This window comes from Leucoraja erinacea, chromosome 23, assembly GCF_028641065.1.
Source record: "Leucoraja erinacea ecotype New England chromosome 23, Leri_hhj_1, whole genome shotgun sequence".
Taxonomy (NCBI): Eukaryota; Metazoa; Chordata; class Chondrichthyes; order Rajiformes; family Rajidae; genus Leucoraja; species Leucoraja erinaceus.
This window is the reverse complement of record NC_073399.1, coordinates 27871020-27898917: the sequence shown is the minus strand read 5'-3', so window position 1 is coordinate 27898917 and position 27898 is coordinate 27871020. Positions and strand designations below refer to the sequence as shown.

Here is a 27898-nt window from a genome sequence, read left to right as displayed (position 1 = left end):
ACTAAGCGAGACAACATCATTTATTAAGGTGAAACTAGACATTTTACAACCAACCCAATAAAATGCTGTCAAATTCCAGTAGTCTTTCACGTCGGTTTAAATACTACACCCAGGTTTATCATGGGGGTTTGAAATCCATCCACGTTTAACAAGGCATCGAGATGCAGTGATCGACTTTGTTCTGAAATAAACTTTTAAACCGGATATATTAAAGCTCAGGCATTTTAGAACAGGCAAGAGCATTCATTGTACCAGAGGCCCAGGTTGGGCCATTTCTCATCTCCTAGATAAGCAGCAAGACATGGAATTAGGGAAGTGGATAATTAACCTGAGATTTCCTTGTAGGCTAGAGGATCAGCCAGCTTCTCAAGGCTTGGCCCAGTTTTATCTAGAGTGTCAGAGAGGAGGGCTACTGTGGTTTTGCTCCCCTTTGGAAATGATAAGAAACCTTCGAGTGTGGTTTTAATACAAGCTTAAAACACTAGATTTTTAAAAAACTCTGTACAAATCTGAAAAAAGTTAATAGATGCAAATCTTAAAATGTTGCATGTGAATAACAATCTATTTGAAAATCTCTTGTTTCCAGCCTCCAAGACAAAAAAAAAAAAAAAAAAGGGAGCGGATTGAGCCCTGGTCTACGTCTCTCTAGAAGTACATTCATGGACAGGTGTCCCTGGCACCAACATACTGTAATCTATCATCCATACAATGGTCTTCAATTGGCAGATGTTGTCAGCCAACGATGGGACTCACATCAAGCCTCAGAAATTCTCCATGATCTGCAAAAGACGACCAGTCCATAACACGGCCTTAAAGCAGGAGGTCAAGTTTTAATCATCCCTCCTCTGCCTGTGCTTAGGTCAAGTGCAAGAGTCTCGTGTGCCAGTGTGGCAGCCCGCCCAGACACAGGCCTATCTTGCAAGAGCTGCAACAGAAGAGTAAATGGGAAGACAGCCGAGAGTGAGTGTTACAAGCAAGAATGGCAAAGACGCACGTTCTTGCTCAGACCAGACGTCCAAACAGAAGAACCTTATGGTCAATTTTTACTGAAATAAAAACACAAAACAGGAACAAGTTTAAAAAAGGTGTTAAATCATATTTGGCAGATTTGGAGCATTTAATTTTAGAAATATATATATTTTTTAAAAGTTTCTAAACAGCTGTTCAGGAATTGGAATCATGCAAGACCACCACTTCCACCAGTCTGAGAATATGTCAAATGTTTTAAAGCACCCAAGAAGAAAGGTATACGTAAAGAGTCTCTTTGATACAACTATCTTCAGAGCATTTTAGAAACAGTCAATCTCAGAACATTAATAGCATTACTCGTTTTCACTTCTAGCCATTTTAAATAAGGTGTCCCAGAATGGAATGGACAAGGGGGTCAGATACAGCACCATAGAGTTTGTTGCTCAGGCGACAAGAAACTGCAGACACTGGAATTTTGAGCAAAACATAAAATACTGGAAGAACTCAGTCGATCGGGCAATATTTGTGGCCGGAATAGACTGACCGATGGTCCCAACCCTTGAAACAGCACGTGTCCATTCCCTCCGCTGATCCAGCACTTTGTGTTTTGCCTTGTGGTTTATTGCATCCTCCAGGATGCGCTGACAATGGGGTCATTTCTTCAAGAACTAGGGATGGTGGTTTGGGACTTCCTCCCTGGAAGGCTAATTTTACCAGATGCTCATAAATTTATTAAGAAACGCAAAGGCTTTACAACCACCAGCGATAGTCTGGTTTCTCTGTCTATAAATTGCTGGAATTAGCTCAAATTAATTTACTACATGATATAGGAATTTGAAATGTTTGAGGGCAATCCCATTCTTTGACACTGTAGTGGGTTAGATCAGTCTGAAGAAGGGTTTCGGCCTGAAACGTGGCCTATTTCCTTCGCTCCATAGATGCTGCTGCACCCGCTGAGTTTCTCCAGCATTTATGTGTACCTTAGATAATTTACTGATGTGTTATACTGGATGCCCCAACTGAAGAATCTTCATACACACCCCACACTCATCCACAACTAAAGGTCGTCACCTTCCCTGTAGATGTGGCTATGCCATAGTACGAGTGCTTCAAAGGATCACCTTACCTTTCATACATTTAAACTAGAATGCCTTTGATGACAGCAATGCAGTCCCCAAGTTAAACCCTGCTTTGTGCTTCCCCTTCTAATCACCCAATGTTGAATGCCACTATCAAAAGAAATCTTATAGGTTTCACAAAGCAATTATCTAGCCAGACATTCCTTATTTGGAAAGAAACAGAAATATTGTTTTAATACAGTGAAAAAATCACCATGTTAATAATAGTAATTATATCCATCTCATATTCCAGTGGTGTGAATGTTAACCTGCACAAATTATAGCAAGATCATTTTTCAATGGCAACAAGCCAATACTAATAACGGAGATTTAAAAAAATGTTCTAGTTTTATTTTAATTGCCTTGTAAGATCGGTACATACTTGCAGTTTAGTTGCCTCCTTAATTGATAAATAAAACACTAGGTTAGAACTTCAGATGGAGCTTATTTGTATCTGGTTCACCTCTGCTTCCTTTAAAGATAGTTGACCCATGCTGGTTCACAACTGGAATCCTCCTGCCAAGTAAACTGCGGACATTTTCAATTGTGGACAATTTCTTAACAAGGGTCCCGTTGTCACCAACATTGTTAGCAGAGAGTAGGTTGTACATCTGGCCACTTTTCCCATTTCTATAGCTTTGTGGAACCGCAGGGTAGATTTGATACTCCAATCCCCACATTGGACCACATTCAAATAACGTTTTCTGTAAAGACACACTGAATGACAAATGCAAGGCAGCAAATTAAAACAAAAGTCACAAAAATATTCTGCACCATTAAATAAACTACTCTCACCAATACAAGAAGATACCTCACATTCCTAAATAAATGTACAGACTCCATTTCTTATTGACTTTTGTAAACATTCTCTTCTTCCTCTTCGGAGATTCATACGCTGGTTTCGGGCGTCGGCACAATTTCCCCATTATCTTCCGTGTCGCTTTTCAGGAACTGGTCCACTTCCACAGATTCCACAGTTCCCTGCTCTTGGTCCAGCTCCCCTGGCCTCGCCTCTTGCACAGCGTCCTTCGGCTCAGTGTCAGGTGGTTTAGCTTTCCCACTTATGCAGAAAAAGTTTCCGATAGTCAGTATCAGGGCCGAGAGGAGCACCTCGGTGCCAGCCAAGTAAAAAACATACCTGTAAACCTTTGTATAATCCAACAGTTTCCCTGTAACAGGTACAGTGCAAAAGAAAAATTAATACCTTCGTCACACAAAACCCAGCATTCATGCAAGCAAACAGCTCAAGCAAAAACAGTTTAACCCCACATGGTTAAAGCAGGTATTCAAGATCATTCTCAGCAACGTATAACACTACAGCACAAAAACAGGTCTTTAGCCCAATGTTTGTGTCAAACATGATGCCTAGCTGAATGGAGTTCTTCTGCCTGCACATAATCCATATCTCTCCGTTCCCTGCATATCCATGTGCCTCTTAAACAGCGCTATCGTATCTGCCTCCACCTCCACCACTGGCAGCGCATCCCAGGCCCTGCCACCTGTGTGTAAAAACTTGCCCTGCCTATTCCATTAAACTTTCCCTCGCACCTCATTGTTATGCCCTCTGATGCTGGGGGAAAAGGTTCTGACTGTCTATCCTATCTATGCCACTCATAATTTTAAATACTTCAAACAAATCTGCACTCAACCTCCAATGTTGCAGAGAAAACAATTTCAAGTCTATCCAACCTCTCCCTGTAGTTGAAAGCCTCTAATCCAGGCAGCATCCTGATAGACCTCCTCTGCATACCCTCCAAAGCTTCTACACCTTACCTGTAATGAGGCAAACAGGACTGCACACGATATTCCAAATGCAGCCCAACCAAATTCCTATAGTTGCATCTTGACTTCCTGACTCTTACTCAATCAATGCCCCTAGCAATGAAAACAAGCATTCCATATCCCACCTTTACCACCCTATCTACTTGTATTGCCATCATAGTGACCGATGAACTTGGACTCTATGTTTCTATCCCTCTGCAATCAATGCCTGCAACGGTTTTTCCATTAACTGTATACTCCCTCCTTGAATTCAACCTCCCAGTTTGCAGCACCTTGCACTTCCCCAGGTTAAACCCCATCTGCCATTTCTCCACCTATTCTGCAGCTGGTCTATATCCCTCTTTTTCTTCTGACTGCCTTCCTCATTGTCTGCAACTCCACCGCATCTACCCTTCCCAGTCTTTGCTTTTGCTTCTGGTATCTCCACTCCTGATTGCTCTGGTGAATAGACTCGCTGGAATCACATTTATGATTCTTCCTTCCTTCCTTCCTCCCCCCTGCCCCCCATTTGTGTCATTGAAACATTTTCCCCCCACCTTTGTTTCTTGTTAATGTTGGAGTGAACACGCTCGCACACGCGTGCACATGTACTTACCAGCACCTGGTGGGCCTACCAACACGGCCATGGCTTCCATCAACAACACCAGTCCGATCGCACTGGGGAACTGCTGGGTTCCAACAATGGCCATCAACACCTCGAACTGCAGGGCGCCCACCATTCCATAGGACATTCCAAAGAAAATACAGAACACTGTCAGTCCGACATAATCGTGAGCAAAGGAGCCGCCCAAATCAGTGATCCCGTTGAAGAGCATTGCAAAGCCAAAGAAATATACACATCGGGGGCGCATGAACTTTGTACCCGCGAGAATACCGCAGAGCGGGCGGGCGAAAATGTCGACGAATCCCAAGATGGATAACAAGAAAGCAGCGTCTGTGTCTGGTATTCCCAAGTCTTTTGCATAGTTTACGACGAAGACAGGAGGAACAAAGAGTCCAAAGACCATGACGGACGCCGCGATGGTGTAAATGAGAAAACCTCGGTTCTTGAAAACAGAGCAATCCAGCAGCTGCATTTTGTGCTTCTTCACTGGTGTCTCCTTCTCCTCTTTCAGCTGGGGTTTCTCTTTGCCGCTTGGCCGCAGTGGTCTCATCAGAGCTGCACAGGCACAGCAGTTGAGCAGCAGACCCCCAAAGATGAGGAAGCCCCCTCGCCACCCGTACGTCTTGATCAGTACTTGGCCCAACGGTGAGAGGGTACACAGAAAGACGGGGCTCCCAGCTGCAGTCAGGCCATTAGCTAACGGCCGGCGCTTGTCAAAGTAGCGGTTTATCATGATGAGAGATGGTTGAAAGTTCAAGGCCAAACCCAGACCTGGGAGAAAAAAACAAGTTTGGTTTAGTTTTAGTTTCGAGCATGGAAGCTTCAGCCCACCGAGTCAACGCCGACCATCGATCACCCGTTCACACTAGTTCTGTGTTTATCCCACTTCCTCATCCACTCCCTACACACTAGGAACAGTTTACAGCCAATTAATCTACAAACCCACACGTCTTTACAATGTGGGAAGGAAACTAGAGCACCCGGAGGAAACCCACACAGTCACAAGGAGAATGGGAAAACTCCACACAGACAGCACCAGAGGTCAGGATCAAACCAGAGTCTCTGGCACTTTGGGGCAGCAGCACTACCCTTTGCATCACTGTACCACCTTTGATTACTTCTTTTAGGGTAATCAGGAGAGAGATTATTCACAATTAAATGAAATCAGTTACATTTTAAGCAAGCATACATGGATGCAGATGTATTAAATATCATAGTATATCTCCCCCTAAATCTTTCCTGCGAGTTCAAATCCTCATTTTCATTCTATATTGATCTTTGGTGAAAAGATGATCAATAAGAAATTGGAATTTGGTCGATTGGCTGGATACAGTTGCTCTGCCGCCTGTACAAACACTAACGGCATCTTCAACTCTAACTAGACAACTAGACCCAGCGCAGGCTATTTTTACAACCTTCCACATGAGAATTGTAATGCGCAAGGGCACTGGAGTTTGGAGCCAAAGGCAAACTCACTGCACCGATCAAGATATCTCTGCAGACAAGGAACTGCAGATGTTGGTTTACAAAAAAACATAATACTGGAGTTACCCATTTCCTTCGGTTTCGGCCCGAAGCGTTACCCATTTCCTTCTCTCCATAGATGCTGCTGCACCCGCTGAGTTTCTCCAGCATTTTTGTGTATAATACACTCGGGTCAGGCAGCATTTCTGGAGGACGTGAATTGGTGATGTTCCAGGTCTAGATACTTCCTCGGACTGATGAGTAGTGGGGAGAAAGCTGGAAGAGATAGGTGGGGTGGGACAAAGACTGGCAAGTGATAGCCAGATACCAGCAAGGAAGAGTATAATTGGCAGATGGATTGGAAAAGGGCCAGTGATGAAAAGATAAAAAGGTGCGAGTCAAGGAAAGGGGACTGAAATGGGAAGCCAGAGCGGGTGGATGGAGATGGGGATATTAGGAGAAATTAACGTTGTCTAGGTGGGAGACAGGGAAACAGGGAAGGGGGGGCTGATTGGGATGTTACATAAAATTGGAGAATTCATTGTTCATACTGTTGGGTTGTAAGCTACCCAAGGGAGGTTAATTTGACATTATCATAGGTGAAGTAGTGTTGTAGATGTGTGTGATTCTTGGTACCAGTGACACCGCGGCAAGTGGACAATAACAAGATTTTACCTTCCAAATGAAAAGGTAGTAACTGACAATTTACCCGACTTAATTTGCACAAAATGTTATTCCCTTTATCTGTACACCACAGTGGACAGCTTGATTGCAATTGTGTATAGTCTTCCCGCATGCAACAAAAGTCACGATAACTCTGTACACGTGACAATAAACGATAGACTAAATGCTGGAGTAACTCAGTGGGTCAGGGCAGCATCTCTGGAGAAAAGGAGTAGGCAAGGCCTCGTGTCTGAACCCTTCTTTAGTCTGGCTGACCCTTACTACGATCACCATTTCAGGTCAGCAATGAACTTACGGACCATTCCCTACAGATGTTCCTCAACCTTTCCCCAAGTGGCCCAGATCGGATTTCTAATATCCATGTATATAGCTTTATTTAAAAAAAAATAAAAAATTACATTTTAGCTTGAACAACTCCTTACCAGTCATAACGCCAACCGTAAGGTAGATCTGGATGATGCTGGTGCACAGTGACCCCAGGATCATACCCGCTGATGCAAATAAACCTCCCACCATCATCACGGGACGACAACCAAAGCGATTGACAAGTACACTGGATATTGGTCCTGGTAGAAGGGGAGAAAGGTCAGTCAGGTAAGTTGCATATCTGCAAGTATTTAATTCAGCACAAGTTTGCCTAGCGTAGAAGACTTAAGTCAGAGTTAATCTAATCTGTTACATCTCTTCCACTCTGACCAAGAAGCCAGTCCCATTTGCCCAGTAGTACAGACCTGGGTTGACTGTGGGTCGTTTTGGGTCAAGTTTGGCGCCAAACGCGAGCTTTGGTGGGCGCAGACGACATCTGGAAAAAATGGCCGGTTTTCGGAGCTTTTCGGTTTCTGGAACTCCGGATAAAAGGTTGTGCACCTGTATATAGCTTTATTAAAAAAAAGTTACATTTTCGCTTTTGACATCATCACAGGACACAACCAAAGCGATTGACAGGTACACTGGATATCGTTCCTGTAGAAGGGGAGGAAAGGTCCATCGGTAAGTGTTGCATATCTGCAAGTATTTACTTCAGCCCAAGCTTGCCAACCCTCCCCCTCTAACCTTCCCCATTCGTATATCTGTTCAAACGTCTTTTAAATGTTGTAATAGCAACTACAGATGCTGGTTTACATAAAATGTCAAAGTGCTGAAGTAACTCAGCTGGTCAGACAGTATCTCTGGAGAACATTGATAGACAACAGCAGTTTGATGAAGGGTCCCGACCAGAAACATCACCTATCCCCATGTTCTCCAGAGATGCTGCCAGAACCACCGAGTTACTCCAGCACTTTGTGTCTTCCAAATGTTGTTATTGTAGCCACTCCATCTACCTCCACTGGCAGCTCACTCCATATACCCACCACTCTCAGTGAAAAAAATACCCCTCAAAGATCATTTCCCTTTCCCATGTCAATTGTTGGAAATTGACTTCTGCACCATTATGAAAAACAAATTTGTCTTTGGTTCCCATTCACATTATAATGAAAAGAAATGCCTTTGAGGTGGGCTTTTACATTCACACAGTATCACGGCTGTATCATGGAAACACGATTTCTCATCCACTCCCTGCACACCAGGGCAAATCTTACAGAGGCCGATTAAATTACAATTCGGCACATATTTGGGATGTGGGAGGAAACCAGAGCACCCAGAGGAGACCTACGCAATCACAGGGAGAGTGTGTCAACTCCAGATAGACAACACATGTGGTTAGGATTGAATCTGGGTCTCTGGCGCTGTGATGCAGCAGCTTGACCAGCTGTGCTACCCGTTTCTCAGAAGAGAAAGTCCCTTTCTCTTTGTTAGTTTTCTCAATTAAAATAAAGACAATAACAATGAAAAGAACAAACTGTTAAGGGCCTGCGCCACACGGCGATTTGTTTAGGCGACAATCGAATTTATCCCAGTCACTACCTACATGACCTGGCCACAACGTGCATGTGAGTGTAAAGGCAGGGGAAGGGAAACATTAACACTCACTGCACCAGGGTCAAGTGATCACTCACTGCGCCTGGAAGACCTAATCTAAGGAAATACATTCTTGCCATAGAGGGAGTACAGAGATGGTTCACCAGACTGATTCCTGGGATGTCAGGACTTTCATATGAAGACTTGATAGACTAGACCACAGAAGGTAGTTGAGGCCAGTTCATTGGCTATATTTAAGTGGGAGTTAGATGTGGCCCTTGTGGCTAAAGGGATCAGGGGGTATGGAGAGAAGGCAGGTACAGGATACTGAGTGGATGATCAGCCATGATCATATTGAATGGCGGTGCAGGCTCCAAGGGCCGAATGGCCTACTCCTGCACCTATTTTCTATGTTTCTAAGACCAGCTGCAGACAAAGTTCACTACTTAACCCAAGCTGCAAGCCTCGTGAACTGAGCAAGACATTTAAATCCTCAAATTAATCTGTTAAGCAGTTGCATGCAAATATAGAAAATTATTACATTTTTAACATTTCCCACTTCCCACACCTGCTGCGCACAAATTGTTGCATACACCCACATCCATGCACTCTCTGCCACAGCGACATAGCCTACAAAACGGAACACCGTCCAGGGTTCTCTAATTAAGTAATATAATACCTCACTTCTCTTTCCCCTGCCCCTCCCACTACCGTACTCACACATTTCTCCAACTATCTCCTACCCTCTACCTCATTCACCCTGTTCCTTTCCCCTCATCCATACAGTCAACTCCCATAACAGAGTCCCAATTTATCTCATCCCCATTCTTTCTCCTCCCCACCACCCTATCCCCTTCCGCCAATAACCCTCCCTCCAGCTTCATATTTCACTCCTCTTTTTACTTGGGACGTGTCTCCTTTTTACCTCTAGCCCTTGTCACCCATACACTACTTCTAATGTACACACGAGGAACACTTTACAGAAGCCAATTATTAACCTATAAACCTGCGCGTCTTTGGAACGTGGGAGGAAGCCACAGCAGCCAGAAAAAAGCCCACGCGGTCACAGGGAGAACGTGCAAACTCCGTACAGACAGCGCCCGTAATCAGAATCAATCCCAAGTCTATGGCCCTGTGACACTGCAAGTCTATCACTGCGTCTCTGTGCTGCCCGTATAACTGTTACAATTCTTGGTTGCATGTTACATGCATTATTAAACACTAAAGTTCAAAAAAATTGCTCCGAATTAAGATTTAGATTGTGAATAAAAGTGAATCACATCCAGTTACTACCCAGTAAAGACTGACCTGTTCCATACAACATGGCGAGCACAATGGATGAGATCCATGCTGTATCACTGTACCCAATATGGAACTCCTTGATTAGTTCCTTGAAGTAAACGCTGACGGCTTTCGGAAAAGCGTAAGAGAATCCGGTGATGACAAAGCAGCCAATGAGAACGGCCCAGCCCCAGCCACCATCGGGGATTTCCGCTCTTGGGCCTTTACCATCTGCTACTACCACACCCATGGTTCAGGACAAAACCTGCAGAGTAAAATAAATCGCTGAAAACATTGATAATTCATTAAATCACACGGCAATTATTGTACAATGGGTTCAAAGTGAACTATGCCAAAATAGAAAGGATTAAGATAAGCAGCGATAGATATTTGAGAAATATTCCTGTTATTAATGTGCTGGGGCAAGAACTCGGGTACCGAGTTGCTTTTTCGTTCAGACATAATTTAACATTTAAATTAGTGCTCTAAGCCACATAGAAATTACATGCACTCTCCTGCTCAGAACAGAAAAGTTCAGGACACTGCCTGGAGAAACGTCACTTCGCTAGGAGTTTGCTTCTCTCCCACCAGTTGAGTGGAAGATCACCCCAAACATTCGCTATATTCAATCAATTAAATGATTTGGATGTGGAACTCAAGCAAAGCACAAACATTAGTCAGTTTAAGAAGCGCAAAAAAATTATTTTCCAGAGGTATAAAAATGAGTAAGGACTATGACGACGGTTACGTTTTAGTTTGAGTGTGATATTCGCGTTGTACATAGAATTTGGATAATTGTTTAAAAACTTATATGTATGTTTGTGTGCATGCATATATGTATGTATGTATGCATGTGGCTTGTGTATGGATATATGTATGTATACATTTGTGTATATGTGTATATATTTATGCAGATGAGATCAAGTTTGTGACTTAATTGATGAGTAGCGGAGAAGGGGGAGGCATATACAAGTGTACTTCCTCCTACTCCAGAAATATACAAACATATTTTGGATTGGTGTATCCTTGCCTTAATAAAAATTTCCTAGAGTACAATTATCATGTCGGTGTTTCAATGTACAAAAAATGTGCACACAAATATTTATAATTAAAATTTAATGGCAGCAAATGCTCACTTCAAACTACATTAGAATTGCATTGCGTATCCATGTCCAAGTATACTCCCTCCATCAAAGTTGTGATTCATTTAACCTGGAGTTTTTTTTTTGCTAATGTTTTCAATGCTCTACTAACTGTATGCAAACAGTCCTTCCAATTGAAGAAGGGTCTCGTCCCTGAAAAGTCACTAATTCCTTCTCTCGAGAGGTGCTGCCTGTCCTGCTGAGTTACGCCAGCATTTTGTGTCTATTTCCAATTCCCTGCTTTAGGACTATGTCCGTCCATATCCCCTATTGCCAGTGGACTAACTAATCATTATATATTTTTGCTATATTATTCAAAAGTACTGCATTTGCTATGTGTTGCAAGAACTCATCTAGAGCCTGAGAAGAGATGAAGATGCTTCACCCTGTGGCCGCGGGCTTCATGCTGAGAATACAAAGCGGAACACGGCTTTTTCGCGTGATTTTTTTATGTCGGTGTCTGGGTCAGCTGAAAGACAGTGACTGGGGCTGCTCCACTGTACAAATTAAATTTAGCTTTAACAATTGTGAACTCCTTTCCAAGTTTGGTCATGGAAATCAACCAACCCCACAATTTAAAATTCATTAAGAGGACAGGTACATGGATCGGAAAGGTTTGGGGACATTGGGCTGGGTACAGGTAAATGGGACTAACCTAGACGGTTGGCAGGGATGAGATGGGCCGAAGGGCCTGTTTGTGTGCTGTATGACTGACATTCTAATTTACAAATTGTTTGAATTGTCTACCGAGAGAGGCCATAACTCATCAGTTCGCTTTCAGGAAAAAAAATACATCGAACAAATGTGTATAAAGTCCACGTCCAATTTTGCAGAGTACTTCTGACGACAATAGATAATTATTTTTGCACAGAGTTGCACAAGTTGTCTATCATTGTGGGCAAGCTATGATAATTGGGGATGACAGGTCGTGGAAACAAGACTGCAGTGACCATTTTTTTGCAAAAACAAAAATTACAAGCATGGTTAAAATAGATCAGTAATTTATTAGAGTAAAATACTGCTGAACAAAATTGATTAGATATTTTTTGGATTGGAAAACTGAAAACAAGTTAAGAATTTGGATTTTGTAGCCAAGCATAAGAGTAGAATTTGTTCATCTCATTGTTTAACCTCTAAAAAGCGGAAAATAATGAATGTTCATATCTTGATTTTTCTGTTGGGAGAATATGTAAACACTGGATTTGTACAGCATAAAAACAGGCCCTTTGGTCCAACTCGCCATGCTGATCACAGGAGATTTTAAATGATGCAAGAGGCATGATATTTGGTTAAGAACTTTATAAGCATTGGAATGGCATGCTGCTACACATCATTCACGTCTCAGGCCAGCACATCTTGGAGTCCATTTAATGGTGGAGCAGACTGCATCTCACCTTGGCCTCACCTAAAAGGGGATAACGTTGGCTACATTGTTCAATGAAGATAACCACAATATAGTTTGTCACTTGCGTCGTGTTTGGCACAGACATTGTGGGCTGAAGGGCCTGTTCCTGTCCCTACGGTTACAAGTTTCATGTCCCATGGGAAAAATAGAGTTAGAAACATAGAAAATAGGTGCATGTTATGCGCTCCCTCTGCTGGTGTTATAGGGTACTCACCTGTTTCTGTTTTCTCCCGAGTCCAGGCCTTCACGGGGTTAAAGGCTCCTGTACCCGATTGGCCAAGCTGCATCATGCGACTCATCTGAAGCTTAAATACCAGAGTCTCCCAGGATTCTCTCTCTCTTCTTCGTCGACCCCGACTTGTGAGCAGCCTGCTGGTGTGAGCTGCAGAAGGCCTGGCCACATGGCATAGAACTTTGTGTACTTTCACCATTACTTGTTAACAAATATTGAATTGGGACAGATAAGGGCTGACACTATAATTGGGTGTCACTGGTTCGACGGTCCATTACGTGGCTGGCTGGAGCACTGTTTAATTGTTTGTTAGTCCATCTATATCCCTGACTGGGTTGTTTAAATCAGGTTTGGGTTTTGTGTTCCATTGAATAATTAAAACTATTTTTGAACTTGAACCTGGTTTTTGAATTATGTTACGCGGCTCTGAAGTACCCGCATTCGGGAGTCGTAACAAAACTGGGGCTCGTCCGGGATTTGAACCCGGGACCTCTCGCACCCCAAGCGAGAATCATACCCCTAGAACCTCTAAAACCTGCCTAAAGAAATATAACCCTGAAACGAAATACCCGAAAACACCAAGGTCAGCCCTTATCCATCCCAATTCAATATTTGTTAACAAGTAATGGTGAAAGTACACAAAGTTCTATGCCATGTGGCCAGGCCTCCCTCAGCTCACACCAGCAGGCTGCTCACAAGTCAGGGTCGACGAAGAAGAGAGAGAATCCTGGGAAACTCTGGTATTTAAGCTTCAGATGAGTCACCCGTCACCTGACGCAGCTTGGCCAATTGGGTACAGGAGCCTTTGACCCCTTGATTCCAGACTCACAGCCACGAGGCCTGTACTCGGGAGAGAAACAGAGAAAGGTAAGTACATAGCATTCACCAGGAGGGGAGTGCGCCTAACAGAGAAACAGAGAAAGGTGAGTACCCTATAACACTAGCAGAGGGAGCGCATAACAGTGCAGGAGTAGGCCATTCGGTCCTTCGAGCCTGCACCGCGATTCATGGTTGATCATCCAACTCAGTATCCCGTACCTGCCCTCTCTCCAAACCCCCTGATCCCTTTAGCCACAAGGGCCACATCCAACTCCCTCTTAAATATAGCCAATGAACTGACCTCAAATACCTTCTGTAGAAGGGAGTTCCAGAGATTCACCACTGTGTGAAAAATGTTTCTCATTTCGGTCCTAAAGGATTTAAGGATAAAGGGGAACCTTTATCCTTAAATTGTGACCCCTTGTCCTGGACTTCCCCAACATCGGGAACAATTTTCCTGCATCTAGCCTGTCCCAACCCCTTAAGAATTTTGTACGTTTCTATAAGATCCCCCCTCAATCTTCTAAATTCTAGCGTTGTACTACTTTGTGCAGCAATCCAATTATCTTGGCACTGCAATATGCTCTGTTGAGTGATTCTGTCATCATGCTCTGGAGTGCCAGAGATGGAATTGCCATCCACAACAGCAAGGGGTCAGATCTATATTGGGTTGCATCCAGACCCTATTTATAGTTAGTGATAACTTGTTATAAAGTGCAGGCGTTCGATTGTTACAGATGCCCAGCAGCCATTGCAGCCAACTTTCGGAATAGCATTAACAAGCAAGTTATCTGCAATTAGATCAGTTTATAGATTATAGCATGCCAATAGGCCCTTAGTTCCATCAAGTCCGCACTGACCAACAGTCACCCATATAATAGTTCGATCCTACACACTACGGTCAGTTTACAGAAGACAATTAACCTACAAACCTGCACATCTTTGGGTAGAATGGGAATGATCAGCCATGATCACATTGAATGGCGGTGGTGGCTCGAAGGGCCGAATGGTCTACTCCTGCACCTATTGTCTATTGAATGTGGAAGGAATCCCATGTGGTCACAGTGAGAATGTACAAACACTGTACAGACAAGCACCTGTAGTCAGGACCGAACTGCATCTCTGGCTCTGTAAGGCAGCAGCTCTACCCAAATTGAAGGAATATACCAACCATCTGAAAAGCCGCACACAAGCCACTATTCACTACGCCTTCATGTCAAGATCTATATATAGATCTATACACAGATTTAATAACACTAGCACTCAATAATTCATATATCAAATAAAAATATCCTTGTGCTGAAGAGTGGAGTTATTATCAATTATTACAGAGTGCTCCAAGGAGATTTGCTCAGGATCGAAACCTAGTGCAAGTGGGACGTGCTAAACAACAAAGGAGTAAAGTACATTGATTTGGAAAAACGCTAACGGACGGTAAAATTAGGATAGGTTATCACTTCCCCGACAAAACTGCTTTGACCATCAAAGCAGAACCCAACCTTTCTGAACAGTGACAGAATCATAGCGTTAGAAGCACAAACCACGTAGTCTAACAGAGCTAGTCCCACTTGCCTGTGCCGGACCTATATCCATCCAAACTCCTCCTACCCATGTTCCTGACCAAGTATCGGATAGGCTAAGTATCTCAAGCATTTTTCACATCTTGGTCACATTTCCAGCATCTGCACCTTTCTGCTTTGCATTTCTGAAACTATTTGAACTCTGCAGTGAAACCTGAAGGTTAATGAAGGTCACTTGGTGAATGACAGGGTTAACTTTCAGAACTTAACTCCAGTTACATTCCTGTTCTCCTAGTGTGGGAACAACTAGCTCCGTTCAAACATATTTGAGAGCACAAGGATTCAATGACATGGGAAACTGAGAAACCTGGAGAAAATAGGGCCTGAGGATTTAGCTAGTCCCTGCAGCCATACAAGAACGTTACTCCCCAATCCAGATAATTTAATGAGATTTGAGATTCTGTAACAAACTATTTGCACCTATAGAAGTAACTAATCTAGAAATGTGACAGGATAGTGCAAATACCTTACACAGTGTTACTAGCGTGAATCCTGCAAGCTTATCCAACAAAGTATCTCAGATAGAGTCCGCAGAATGAGTTATTCAGCAGTTGAACTTTGAACGCTTAGTTATTGTCAGAGCTCACTGCTCCATCAGAAGGGTGAGCATGTTTGAGTTCAGTTCTGAAAGTTAACCCTGTCATTCACCAAGTGACCTTCATTAACCTTCAGGTTTCACTGCAGAGTTCAAATAGTTTTGTCTTATCAACCTTTATTCTGCAAATGTTATATTTAAGTTGTTAATGTTAAAGCTTTCCTGTATTTCTTAATTTAAAAATGAATTAACTGGTGATCCTGGACGTTTTACTGCACCAGTTACAAGATCACTGCCTTTAAAAACGAGGCTTTTCTCCGGGCACTCTCAAGGCTGATCAAATTACAGCCACTTTACAATAGATTCTAAGCACGAGATGAAACAGGATCGGTCGTATGAAATATTGAACCTTTCCAATGGCATTCCGACTGTCAGTTTGACAGGACATGTGGACACTTGAAATACATTTTTCATTGTCAGAATAGCTGCACAAACCAGCTGCACATTTAACATTAACCACCCTGACAAAATGGCTTCAAATTCTTCACTGCGTTCAACCTGGCTGCCATTCTAAACACGAGTACAACTTGACAATTTCAACAGTAACTCTGCTTTACAAAAAGATGCTGGAGTAACTCAGTGGGTCAGGCAGTATTTCTGCTGGACACAGATAGGTGACCTTTTGGGCGGGACACTTCTTCAGACTAATTGTGGGGTGAGTGGGGGTGAAAGTTGGAAAGGAGGTTGGGGCAAGACAAAGCCTGGCAAGTGATAGGTGAATATTTCGAGGGGGGGGTTGGTTCGACAGATGGGTGGATAAAGACTGGAGATAAAAAAAGTTATGCTAATTTAGTGAGTCCACGCTAAACATTTTATCAAGCGACTAGTTAAACTCAGGGGTCATTAGAATAATTTATGTAAATATTTTATCCATGTAGTTAGGTGCTGTCAAGCATTTTTAGAGTTAGCAGAATTTTTTGGTTTTGGAAACATGAACATTTAACTTAGTACAAAGCAATCACAGGTTAATAATAAGATTAAATAAAGGTCTTTGTTGTAAACCTATAGCTGGTGATGTTTGTAATCAAGCGTTCAGTTTCAACGGAAGGCGTAAAATGCTGGAGTAACTCAGAGGGTCAGGCAACATATCTGGAGAGAAGGAATGGGTGACATTTTGGGCCAAGACCCTTTTTCGTTCTTTCAACTGCTGAATAACCCATTCTGCATTCAAACAGTCAAAACTGAATAACGATATGTTCAAAATAATACAAGCATGGGCAAAAGGCTAAATCCTTTTAAATTTTAATCAAACTGATCTACCAGAAGTGACCCGAAAGGATTCAATGGTTAAGTTCAGGTTAAACTTGATATTATTCCTTAATATTGACTGGGACTGACACAATGTTAAGGGATTAGATGGGCCTGTTCCGTGCTGTACGACTCTATGAAGTGGGACTAGCTCAGCATGCCAATTTAGTTAGCATGGACAAGTTTCCGTGCAGGTACAGCTCAATGACTATGATTATCTTGGTCTGCATTCCATGAAGAGGATATGGAAAGTGGCAAAGAGAACATTTGGAACAATACCACAACGCGAGGGTATATATAGATCAAGCAAGTAAATAAAACTGGGTCTCATTTCTCCTCCAATAAAACACAGTTGGATAATCTAATTTTTAATGTGGATTTTGGATAAATAGATGCCAGTTGCAGGGAAGGACATCATTAAAATCTACGTCATCAAGAAATCCCATTGGAAATTCAGAGGAAACTTCTTTATTTGCATTCACACCACTTTTCAAACTCGCTTCCACAGAAAGTGAGAGAAATAGTAGTACAGATCCATGGGGATGCTGGGCAGACACGCGTTGAAAAGAATAGAGGGTTGGGCTGAGAGATTTAAGTGAGCATGGCATCAAAAGCAATAGGAATTTCTCACATGTTGATCACCCAGTTGTCAGATTTATCCCCAGTTTATCTGGGGGAAACACAGAATGAGAGCTAGATGTTCCCATAATGAAAAAAAAATAATAATCTAGGGTAGAACAATTCCAAGCAACATCTATGTACCTCCTAGAGGATGCGGTGTGCCACGCAGGTAGAAGCTCGCAGTCAGGCAACCAATTACCTCCGAGAATGTGTGCTGATTATTTGTACAGGAGATCTGAAGAAGGAATACAAGGAAAAAAAAGTATTCAAATGTATCCATGCTCGAGTGGTACAACATTTAGTAAATAGTCATACAGCATGGAACTTGTCCTTTGGCCCAATTCACCCATGCCAACCAAGTTGCCTCATCGAAGCGAGTCCCATATGCAGTCTGAAGAAGGGTTTCGGCCCGAAACATCGCCCATTTCCTTCGCTCCATAGATGCTGCTGCACCCGCTGAGTTTCTCCAGCATTTTTGTGTACCTCCCATATGCAATATGTTAGTTGACACGGTAGTCCAAATTTTAAAATCTATTTTAAAAACAGCTATAGGGGGGTTGCAGGCAAGGTCATCGGGTCAAAGGGCGTGACGCACAGAGCAGCTCAATCCATGTGAAGGACATGGCAGCCTACTGCATACGCTGTTAATACACGAAACAAGTACTTTCTTACCTGTTAAAAAAACGCCCAAATGGTCAATTTGCGCTGTAAATAATTGTGGAAATCAGAGAGACATTTATCCTACTTCAGAATTCCAAAAGTGAGAAGAAATTATGGTAGAGAGAAGCGAGAGCTGAAGGGACAACAGCAAAAGTGGTTGGCGAACATTGGCCGTGCAGATATCGAGATTGAAAATGGGAATAATCGCTTCAGGAATAATCGCTTCTAAAAAGTTTCAGGAAGTGATAAATCCGGTTGTAAAATTTAAAAATCGCTGATGGTTCTCAGGTGGGTTTTTACATTTTTAGATACCAAAGGAATCAAGAAAAAACACAAATAATGCCTTACCGTTGATGAAATGCAGCGAGCAAGCGTGAAAATTCCCAATATTTTCAATCTTGATACCTGCACGGCCAATGTTCATCAACCACTTTAGCTGTCGTTGTCCCTTTACCTGTTGCTTCTCTCTGCCATCATTTCTCCTCACTTTTGGAATTCTGAAGTAGGATAAATGTCTCTCATTATCCTATTACCGTTACCCTGATTTCCACAATTATTTACAGCGCAGAAATTAACCATTTTGGCGTTTTTTAAACAGGTAAGAACACGTACTTTGTTAACGGTTAAAAACCGGTGAAATTATCTCAAGTTCTGTGTTGTACATAATTGTGGAGGGTGACTGAGCGCTCTGAACCAAATGCTCTAGTATCTTTGTTCTGAACCCAAGTAAGCTGCCGAAGGAGCGCATCCCTCGGGACAGCCCCCCAGGCTCAGCCTGGGAAAATCCTGCCCGAAATCTACTATAGTAAAGGATGTGTATTGAAACGGTTGGGCACTCAGCTCCGCTTAAAAATAGAAAATGACGCAGCAGGAATTTTAGCAATCAATCTTGTAGAGGTCACAAAGGAAGGAACAGTTTAAATGTGCTCACTATTCACACCACCTGCACAGCATGCGCCCAAATGCTTGAAGATACAGAAATCCCTCTTGTACTTTCCATCTCTTCCTCCACATCCCCTCGTGCAAGATCTGAAATCCTTGACAACCCCCCCACCACACTTATTCCCAACATCATCACATGCCTTACTGCTTGTTAGATCAATTTGACTTCTCGCCCTATTGCTGTTCCAACCACAGTGTACCTCTCCTTTAAGGAGGTGGGGTGGGTTCAGCATAGGGCAGCTTTAACGCAAGTGTAACACTCTACTACTGCGGCTGACATAGACGCTACAATGTTGATAACAGCACATTGATGAAATGCATAGCATCTGCAAATGGTGGGCTTCATTAATTATGCATCACAATCCCACTGCTGGTTGCCAGGGGTCATCAAAGTTAGCCATGAGCTGTGGAGCGAGGCCTGCAAATTTATTTGGCACTGGCATTAATTATAGATTTTATGGGCAACTACAAATCACGGTGCAAAACAATTTCAGTAAATGACACATATATATATGATGCAACTTTAATCATATACTTGATGCATTCGGACTGGAAAATGATCTACTGATAAATTAGCACTTGTGTATTTCTTATACAATAAGAAATTTCTTTATGCCTCAAATTTCATCTCACACAAACATTTCACCAGTTTTCAATACCCGTGAGCTGTGCGCTGCAATAAGAGGATGAGATTTTGAATTGTGTTTCACTAATTGAAACTCACCAGCGATGTTATTTTATTGGGGAGGGGGAGGGGGAAAGGACGAAGCACAGGGACCTTTTATTCCCATAGCCTTCCTTCAATTTATCTTCTACCAGCTGCCTTTTGACTTCATCCTTTGTCCTGATTTTACTGCCCTGTGACCTAGGACCGCAAACCATAAAATCCCCAAAGCATCAGCTTATACTGCCCGACACAAGCACAAGATATGCCAAGCTCTTGCAATGTTTCCAAGTCGATTTTAAAGTCTCTGGCCAAATAGCATCACCCTCCAGCTCCCCCACTTTCAGATTGCTCACGCCAGCTATCAAAGGTCAGGTCCCTTTACACCTCACATGTGTCGCAAACCATTTTCCTCAAGTGTGCTCACTATCTAACTGCCTTAATTTCATTGACACAAGGAACTGCTGATGTGGTTTACAAAAAAAAAGTGCTGGAGTAACTCATGGCTGCATCTCTGGACAACACGGATAGCTGATGTTTCAGGTCCGGACCCTAGTCCGAACACAAAACAGTCTTCTACAAGTGCTGCCTAACCCGCTGAGTTACTCCAGCACTTTGTATTTTACCATTTCATTGCTTATGTTGTTGCCTCTCTCCTATTGAGACATTCCCTTTGATTTTCCATCCATCCCCATTCAGATCGGAAACATTATCACTCTTTCCACAGAAGCTACCCAACACCGAGTAACTTTTAACATCTATCCTTTATTTAATTTTCACAAAACTAAGGTCGGTGGGCCAGTAATATCCAATTCTTGCTCTGCCTGACATAGTTTCTTCAGAGAAGCACCCAATTAAGGAATTGGCACTTAAGCTTTCAACATTGATGTGACTGCACTTTAACTTTGATTAAACTAACAATACGTATCCATAGTGAGATGTACCACCATCATTAAAATGGGGCCCCAGCTGGAAAGTAATCTATTTACTAGGGTAAACAAAGCCTTAGTGTGACCAGAATGCTTTTGTGCTCAGTTCCCCTTTTTAGCAGCAATTCACGCATTAACAACCGTACACAATATGCTGAAACCTTTAACTGCAAAATGTTTTGAATTCTGAAAAACAAAGCATTAGAAACAGGGCTCATTCAATCAATATTGTCAACCTATACCAAATTCACTCAAATCAACAGCAATGTTGAACAAATCTCACCCAAATTGCCAATTGCATTCAGTGTAGCACAGAACAGCACAGGTCCTTCAGCCCACAATGTCATAGTCATACAGCGTGGGAACAGGCCCTTCAGCCCAACTCGCTCACACCGGGTAACAATGTACCACTTGCTTGTGCTTTGTCCATAACCCTTCAAACCCATCTTATCCATGTACCTGTCCAACTGTTTCTTAAACAATGGGATAGCCCCAGCCTCAATTACCCCCTCTGGCAGCTTGTTCCATACACTCACCACCCTCTGTGTGAAAAAGTTACCCCTCTGATTCCTATTAAGTCTTTTCCCCTTCCCCTACGATCGGGTACATCTACCCGATCTATTCTTTGCCTGATTTTATATACCTCTATAAGATCTCCCCTCAACCTCCTACACTCCATGGAATAGAGACCCAGCCTACTCAATCTCTCTCTATAGCTCACACCCTTTAGTCCTGGCAACATCTTTTCTGAACCCTTTCAAGCTTGACAATATCTTTCCTAGAACATGGTGCCCAGAACTGAACACAATATTCTAATGCGGTCTCACCAACATCTTATACAACTGCAACATGACCTCCCAACTTCTATACTCAATACTCTTACTGAAGGCCCACGTGCCATAAGCCTTTTTGACCACCTTATCTACCTGCGACTCTACCTTCATGGAACCATGCACTTGTACTCCTAGATCCATCTGCTCTACAAGGGTTTCGGCCCGAAACGTTGCCTATTTCCTTCGCTCCATAGATGCTGCTGCACCCGCTGAGTTTCTCCAGCTTTTTTGTGTAACCTGCTCTACAACACTACCCATTTACTGTCTGGGTCCTGTCCTTGTTCCACTTCCCCAAATGCACACTTCTCTGCATTAAATTCCATCAACCATTCCTTCGCCCACCTGGTCAATCGATCCCGATCCTGCTGCAATCGTTCACAACCATCTTCACTGTCTGCAAAACCACTCACTTTTGCATCATCAGCATAATCTTGCCCTGTATGTTCTCATCCAAATCATCGATGTAGATGACAAACAGCAATGGGCCCAGCACCGAACCCTGTGGCTCACTAGTCACCGGCATCCAGTTGGCACAGCAACCTTCCACCATTACCCTCCGCTTCCTTCCATGGAGCCAATTTGCAATCTATTCAGCTATCTCTCCTTGGATCCTATACGATCTAACCTTCCATAACAGTCTACCATGCAGCACCTTGCCGTACACAACATCTACAGCTCTGCCTTCATCAACATTTTCGATCACGCCTTCAAAAAAATGTTTTAAAAATTTGTGAGACATGACCTCCCACACACACACAACCGTGCTGACTGTCCCTAATCAGCCCTTGCCCATCCAAATGCCTGTTTATATCCTATCCCTCGGAATACTCTCCAGTAACTTACCAACTACAGATCTTAAGCTCATCGGCCTATAGTTCCCAGCATTTTCCCTGCAGCCCTTCTTGAAAAGAGGCACAACATTTGCCACCCAACAATCCTCCGGCACCTCTCCTGTATTTAAGGACGACTCATAAATTTCAACCAGGGCTCACGCAATTTCCTCTCTAGTTTCCTGCAACGTCCTCAGATGTATCTGGCCAGGCCCCGGAGGTTTGTCAACCTTAAAACACGACAGTACCTTCAGTATTTCCTCAATGGTAACCCTGACTGCTCTCGTGACACTTCCAGTTATTGCTCCAATATCCGTCCTACTTTCTTTCTCCTCGATAAATACTACTCGTTGAGGACCTTGCCCAACTCCTGTGGCTCCACACAGAGGTGACCGCTTTTATTCCTGAGAAGTCCCACTCTCTCTCTCTCTCTAGTTACCCTTTTCCCCTTAATGTATTTGCAGTGGGCAGGTGCTATAGACCTGCACGGGAAGGTAGACGCTCCCGCCCCCACGAGTCTCGGGCAGATGGGGCTCGTAGGCCTGGGAAGGCGGGTCCATCGAGGAGAGGGAAAACTGATTTAAAACCTCCACTGCCTTGTGGCCATACCCAGTCATGGAAAAGGCTCCTGGAGTAAACCTCAAGAAAATCCGGAGTCGGAGCCCCTAAGGCAGTTCGTCGTTGTCTACAACCTCGCTCTGGCAGCTCCTGCAACGGCGCTGGTGTCAAACTGTAACGGCCCTGCTGTTCCTTTGGATCGATCAGTGACATGGAGAGGGGCGACTTGCTGCATGGGCAACAGCCCGTCCTCCATATGCCTAGCCTCGCCCAGGTTTGCATCCGACCAGGGTGCATCACCCATGGTCAGTCATGACCGAAGGGGGCCTACTATTACTATTAATAAAATCTTTTGGGATTGTCTTTTATGCTATCTCCTGGCCCCTTTTTGCCCATCTGATCTGTTTTTTTAGTTTGCTCCTTGGTTCCCAAAACTCCTCCAGGGATACATTTCATCCCAGCTATCTATGCCTGTTCCATGCATCCTAGTTTTTGACAAATGTCTCAATTTCCCTCGTCAGCCAAGCCTCCTTACGTTTGTCTGCTTTGCCCTTCACTCTAACGGGGACGTACACATCCCGAGCTCTCTTCTGTAGTTTTAAAAACATCCCACCTTGCCGATGTTCCTTTTCCCTCAAATAACCTGCTCCAGTCAACTTGAGTGAGACCTTCTCTCATACCCTCAAAGTCAATCAATTAATCAGTTTTATTCATCACATACACAACAAAGTGGAGTGAAATGAATTTGCCAGCAGTGGTACAATCAAAAAAGAACACACAATAGACAATAAAATTTAACACAAACATCCACCACAGCATTCTTCACTGTAGTGGAAGGCACAAACTACAGTCAGTCCTCCTCCATTGCTCTCCCGTGGTCAGGGCCATAAACCTCACCGCTGCGGGCAGCCGGATGTACAGGCCCTCTCATTGGGATGGTAAGTCCCAAATCGGTGCTTCCTTACCGGAGACCACAGCTTCAGGATGTTGTAGGCTGCAGGCTGGAGCTCTTCTCTGGCTGTCCCCAGCAAGGGAACCCAGGCTCCAGATGTCAAGTCCACGCCGCGCCTTCAGGATGTTATCGGCCACGGGCCTGCGGTCGGAGCTCTTCTCCAACGATCCCTAGCGAGGGGTCCCAGGCTTTAGATTCCGCGCCCGCGGCTAGAAGCTCTGCAGACCACAGCTTCAGGATGTTATAAGCCGGGGGCCAGCGATCAGAGCACTCCCTCCTGGCGACCCCGGCAAGGGCTCGCCTGCTCCGCGATGAGAAATCCACGCTGCGCCCGCTGCTGAAAATCCGGGCCCGACTCCGGGAAAGGCCGCACCAATCCATGGTGTTAGGCCGCGAGGGAGGAGACATGGAAAAAGTCGCCTCTCCGCAGAGGAGGCGACCAAAAGCGGTTCCCCCTTACAAGACACACCAAGGGACATTAAAACACACATTTGGACACACTATATTAAAAATAAAAACACAAAAAAAGTAGAAATGACAAACATGCTGCTGGCCCCCACAGACCAAAAGCCAGTGGCCTCAACACATGGACCCTCTCCGTCCCGATCCATATCCATCTTAAACCTAATCGAACTGTGGTCACTGGTCCCAAAACACACTTCACACACACTTCATTAACACCTTTCCCAATTTCTGAATACTAGATCCAGCGTTGTACTTTAAACGTGTGGGGTCCTCCACATACTGTTTAAGAAAACTCTCTTGAACACTTTTGAGGAATTGCACCCCATCTAAACCCTTCATGCTTTGATTTTTCCAGTCTATATTGGGAAAGTTGAAATCCCCTACTAACCTTATTTGACCTGCAGCTCTCTGCAATCTCCCAGCACATTTGCTCTTCTAATTCCCATTGACTATTTGGGGGTCTGTGGTACACCCCTAACAAGGTGATCATCCCTTTCTTGTTCTTCAGCTCCACCCATATAGCCTCACTGGACAAACTGTCCGTAATGTCACCTCTGAACACAGCCGTGATATCCTCCTTAACCAAAAATGCAACCCCCCCCCTCCTCTTGTTTGTGCCAAACATAAAGGCAAGTTAAACTAATCTCCTCTGCCTGCACGTGATCCATATCTCTCTATTCCCTGCATATCCATGTGCCGAACTAAAGGCCTCAAAAGCATCTATTGTATCTGCCTCCACCTCTGGCAATGTGTTCCAGGTGCTCATTACCCTCTGTAATAAAACATCCCCACACGTTTCCCTTAAGCTTTGCCCCTCTTACTATAAAGCTATGCCCTTACAGTCTTTGACATCCTCATCACAAATGTTGCAAGTGAGGGCAGTAGATTTGAAATGCTTTCTCTATTTTCCCCCCCTCCAGCCAAATCAAGCACAACCAGATTATTTCCACCATCTTCTCTTCTGAAATCCTGTTTGCGCTCCTTGTTTTTCCATGACAGGAATAAGCATTTTCAAGATAACCATGTTTCTGTCAGCACCAAGTTCGAAGAGAATTCTGACACAGGCTAGCATTTGCAAGCTTCTTGCTCTTCCGTAACACTTGAAGTATCTTCATGTGTTAGTTTTACCACTGCTAAGATGCTGTTACCAAACCAATTGAAAAAGCAACATAAATTCAACCAGTTTACCTCGTATGCAAACCAGATTTCCCAATCTCAGACACTAGTTTGAAAATCAATCTCTCTTTTTGCACCCTCCCCACAGAGCTATGGTGTCCGACTGAAATAACAAGCTTGATGCATTCATGACAAACCTGACCATTTAAGGACAATCTTCCAGCAGAAATCATCCAGTTTCAACACCAAGTCACATTAAACATTTCATGTAAAAAATAGACTTTAACAACCAGACAAATAAAATGGTCTGATAAATAAGTTCTTGGGGGAGGGGTGGGGGGTCTGATTAAATACAACGGTGCCAGTTTATTACTTATGTTAATCACCTCAAACATTTTTTTTAAACACCAGTTGCACTAAGATTTTAAATCTGTGATAAACTGCGACAGAAATACTTCGTATTAAACTGTAAACTAGTCGGTGCCACTTCAAGCCCAACATCCAACCAGGTTTGTACTGTTGCCAAATGGAGCAAAAAAAAAAAATGGGAGCAAAATATTTAAATCTCCTTGGCTCAGAGTGTCGGCTAACGGCACGGAGAGATTTAGACAGAGTGACAGGGAAAAAAGGTCAAGAATGTAAATTACCTAATCCACAACTGACTAGGCTGCATGCACGTACTCCACGACTGCAATACAATGAAACCAAGCCACATCCGCATAGTAGACACAGTTTATACAGGGAAACCACAAGCCCCGTCTCAGTCAATCCTTCCAACTAATTAGACCTCGTGATGCGAATGTCGCCCGATTGGTGTAAATCCCCGTTTTCTTCACGTTTGATCAACAGGTTGTACTGGTATAATTTTAAATAGAAAACGTAGTCAATTCATCTTGAAAGGGGGCGGGAGAGAGCGGAAACATTTGACTGTGTGTGTATATAAAAGCAAGTCGCTTTAGAAAAGGCACTGTATTCCACTCCTCTCCTTACCCTATCTCCTTACCCATTCTTTAGCCACTGAAACACTCCCCTGGCCCCCCCACTTTCCCCCCCAGGTATGACTGAAACCAACAGCCCCACAACAACGTGTAGGGCGAAATTATTTCGGTGGGTGTTAATTGTTGAGTCCTGGGCGCTTTTGGAATGCAGTGTTGGGCCCCAGTGATCAGATATCTGGTGAGGTGGGGATGGGGGAGAAAGACACAGTGGGAGGGGAAGTAGGTGAAACACAACATCGCTCCACTGCAGGAGGACGTGAGAGACGTGATTCAAGTCCACGCCTGGGTGCAGCCGGCCACACAATGGGGATGGTCACCGGATGTCCATAGGGAGTGGGCCCCCCTACAACCGCGCACGGAACATCCCTCTAGCCAACAACCTGGAATATTTCAACTCATTAAATAAAAGTGGCCATCTATCTCCAGCACGCAAACACACACAGACACACAGCCCGATCTTAATCTGTCCTAAAAACAAGCAACGTTTCAAGGCAGAAGTTGACTACTAAGTTTCTTTAACGCAAATTACCATTCCTGGAATTTAGCCAAATAGAAATTCCCGTCCCGGGACGCTACATTCTGGGGGCAAGAATACATTGTTTGACCGGATAAAATATTAGGGGGCTACATATTCTAGCATCTAATTTAGTTAGTATCAGTTGGACACCAGATGCCCAGAAGTAATGGCAAGGCAGTGCATTTTCTGGCGCAAAATGGAGCAGACGTTATTTAAATGAAGGTTAAGCAATTTATGCATTTCAACTACAACACTTGATTTGCGTTGAAGGGCGGCCGGGTCCGGGTGTTCTGCTAATGGATAATTCAGCGCATGAGGAACGAACGATAGGTGCACGTAGAGAGTAGGTGAGTCAGTTAGTCGAGCAAGGTTCAAAGCGGGGAAATCCATGAAGGCGAAGGGGGTTATGGTGGAGATGACGAAATTCAATGAAGTAAATGAGCGCTGCAGGGAATGTCCCTTTCCACGCCGCTTGTATTTCTCCCCATCACTAACCCCCCGAACACGGGCAGATCGCTCTCAACCCTCGCCTCCATCGTCATTTGCCGCTCGCACGTACGCTCTACGCTTTGTCACCGTCCTCCCTCCCAAATAAACACACGCTTTCACATTTGAAAAAGGCACACATACGTACTCTGAACACAAGCGGCAGCAGCAGACATTTAGTTTGGGTATCTTTATTTCCTGAACCCACAGCCAGCCTTAAACTCGTGCCTGAAACAGGCATGTAATCTAATTCTCTGCCAATAAGTGCCCCAAGCAAACTCAGATTATACGATTAAACTGAGAATATTCAACATCCCCACCAATATATTCCAGATATAGTTGCAAAAGTGATATCTCTTTAAATTTGTATATTCAGTACATCTCCTTAAATGTATATCTCCTATGCTGCTCTGAATTATAAAATAGGTGTTGATTTTGGCCTGGCCTGGCCGGGCCAGCTCTTGTGCTGTGATCCTTACCTTGACTGGAATCCCTGGTCACTCGA

The 27898-nt window shown here is 43.7% G+C and overlaps 1 protein-coding gene across 3 annotated transcripts; it reads right to left on the bottom strand.

Moving 5' to 3' along the window:
• Positions 1 to 1070: 1070 nt before the first annotated feature.
• Positions 1071 to 27898, bottom strand: LOC129708431 (monocarboxylate transporter 4-like). 3 transcript variants are annotated; one of them, XM_055654180.1, is made up of 6 exons: positions 27873 to 27898; positions 17585 to 17678; positions 9829 to 10066; positions 7044 to 7187; positions 4465 to 5244; positions 1071 to 3256 (listed from the first exon to the last, which is right to left on the bottom strand). In XM_055654180.1, the coding sequence occupies exons 3-6, from the start codon at positions 10049 to 10051 to the stop codon at positions 2976 to 2978; spliced, it is 1428 nt and encodes a 475-aa protein (XP_055510155.1). In that variant the 5' UTR covers positions 10052 to 10066; positions 17585 to 17678; positions 27873 to 27898; the 3' UTR covers positions 1071 to 2975. The 3 variants fall into 3 exon arrangements, with proteins under 3 accessions (XP_055510155.1, XP_055510156.1, XP_055510157.1); XM_055654181.1 differs by lacking the exon at positions 27873 to 27898 and adding an exon at positions 26040 to 26068; XM_055654182.1 differs by lacking the exon at positions 27873 to 27898 and having other exon boundaries at positions 9829 to 10086.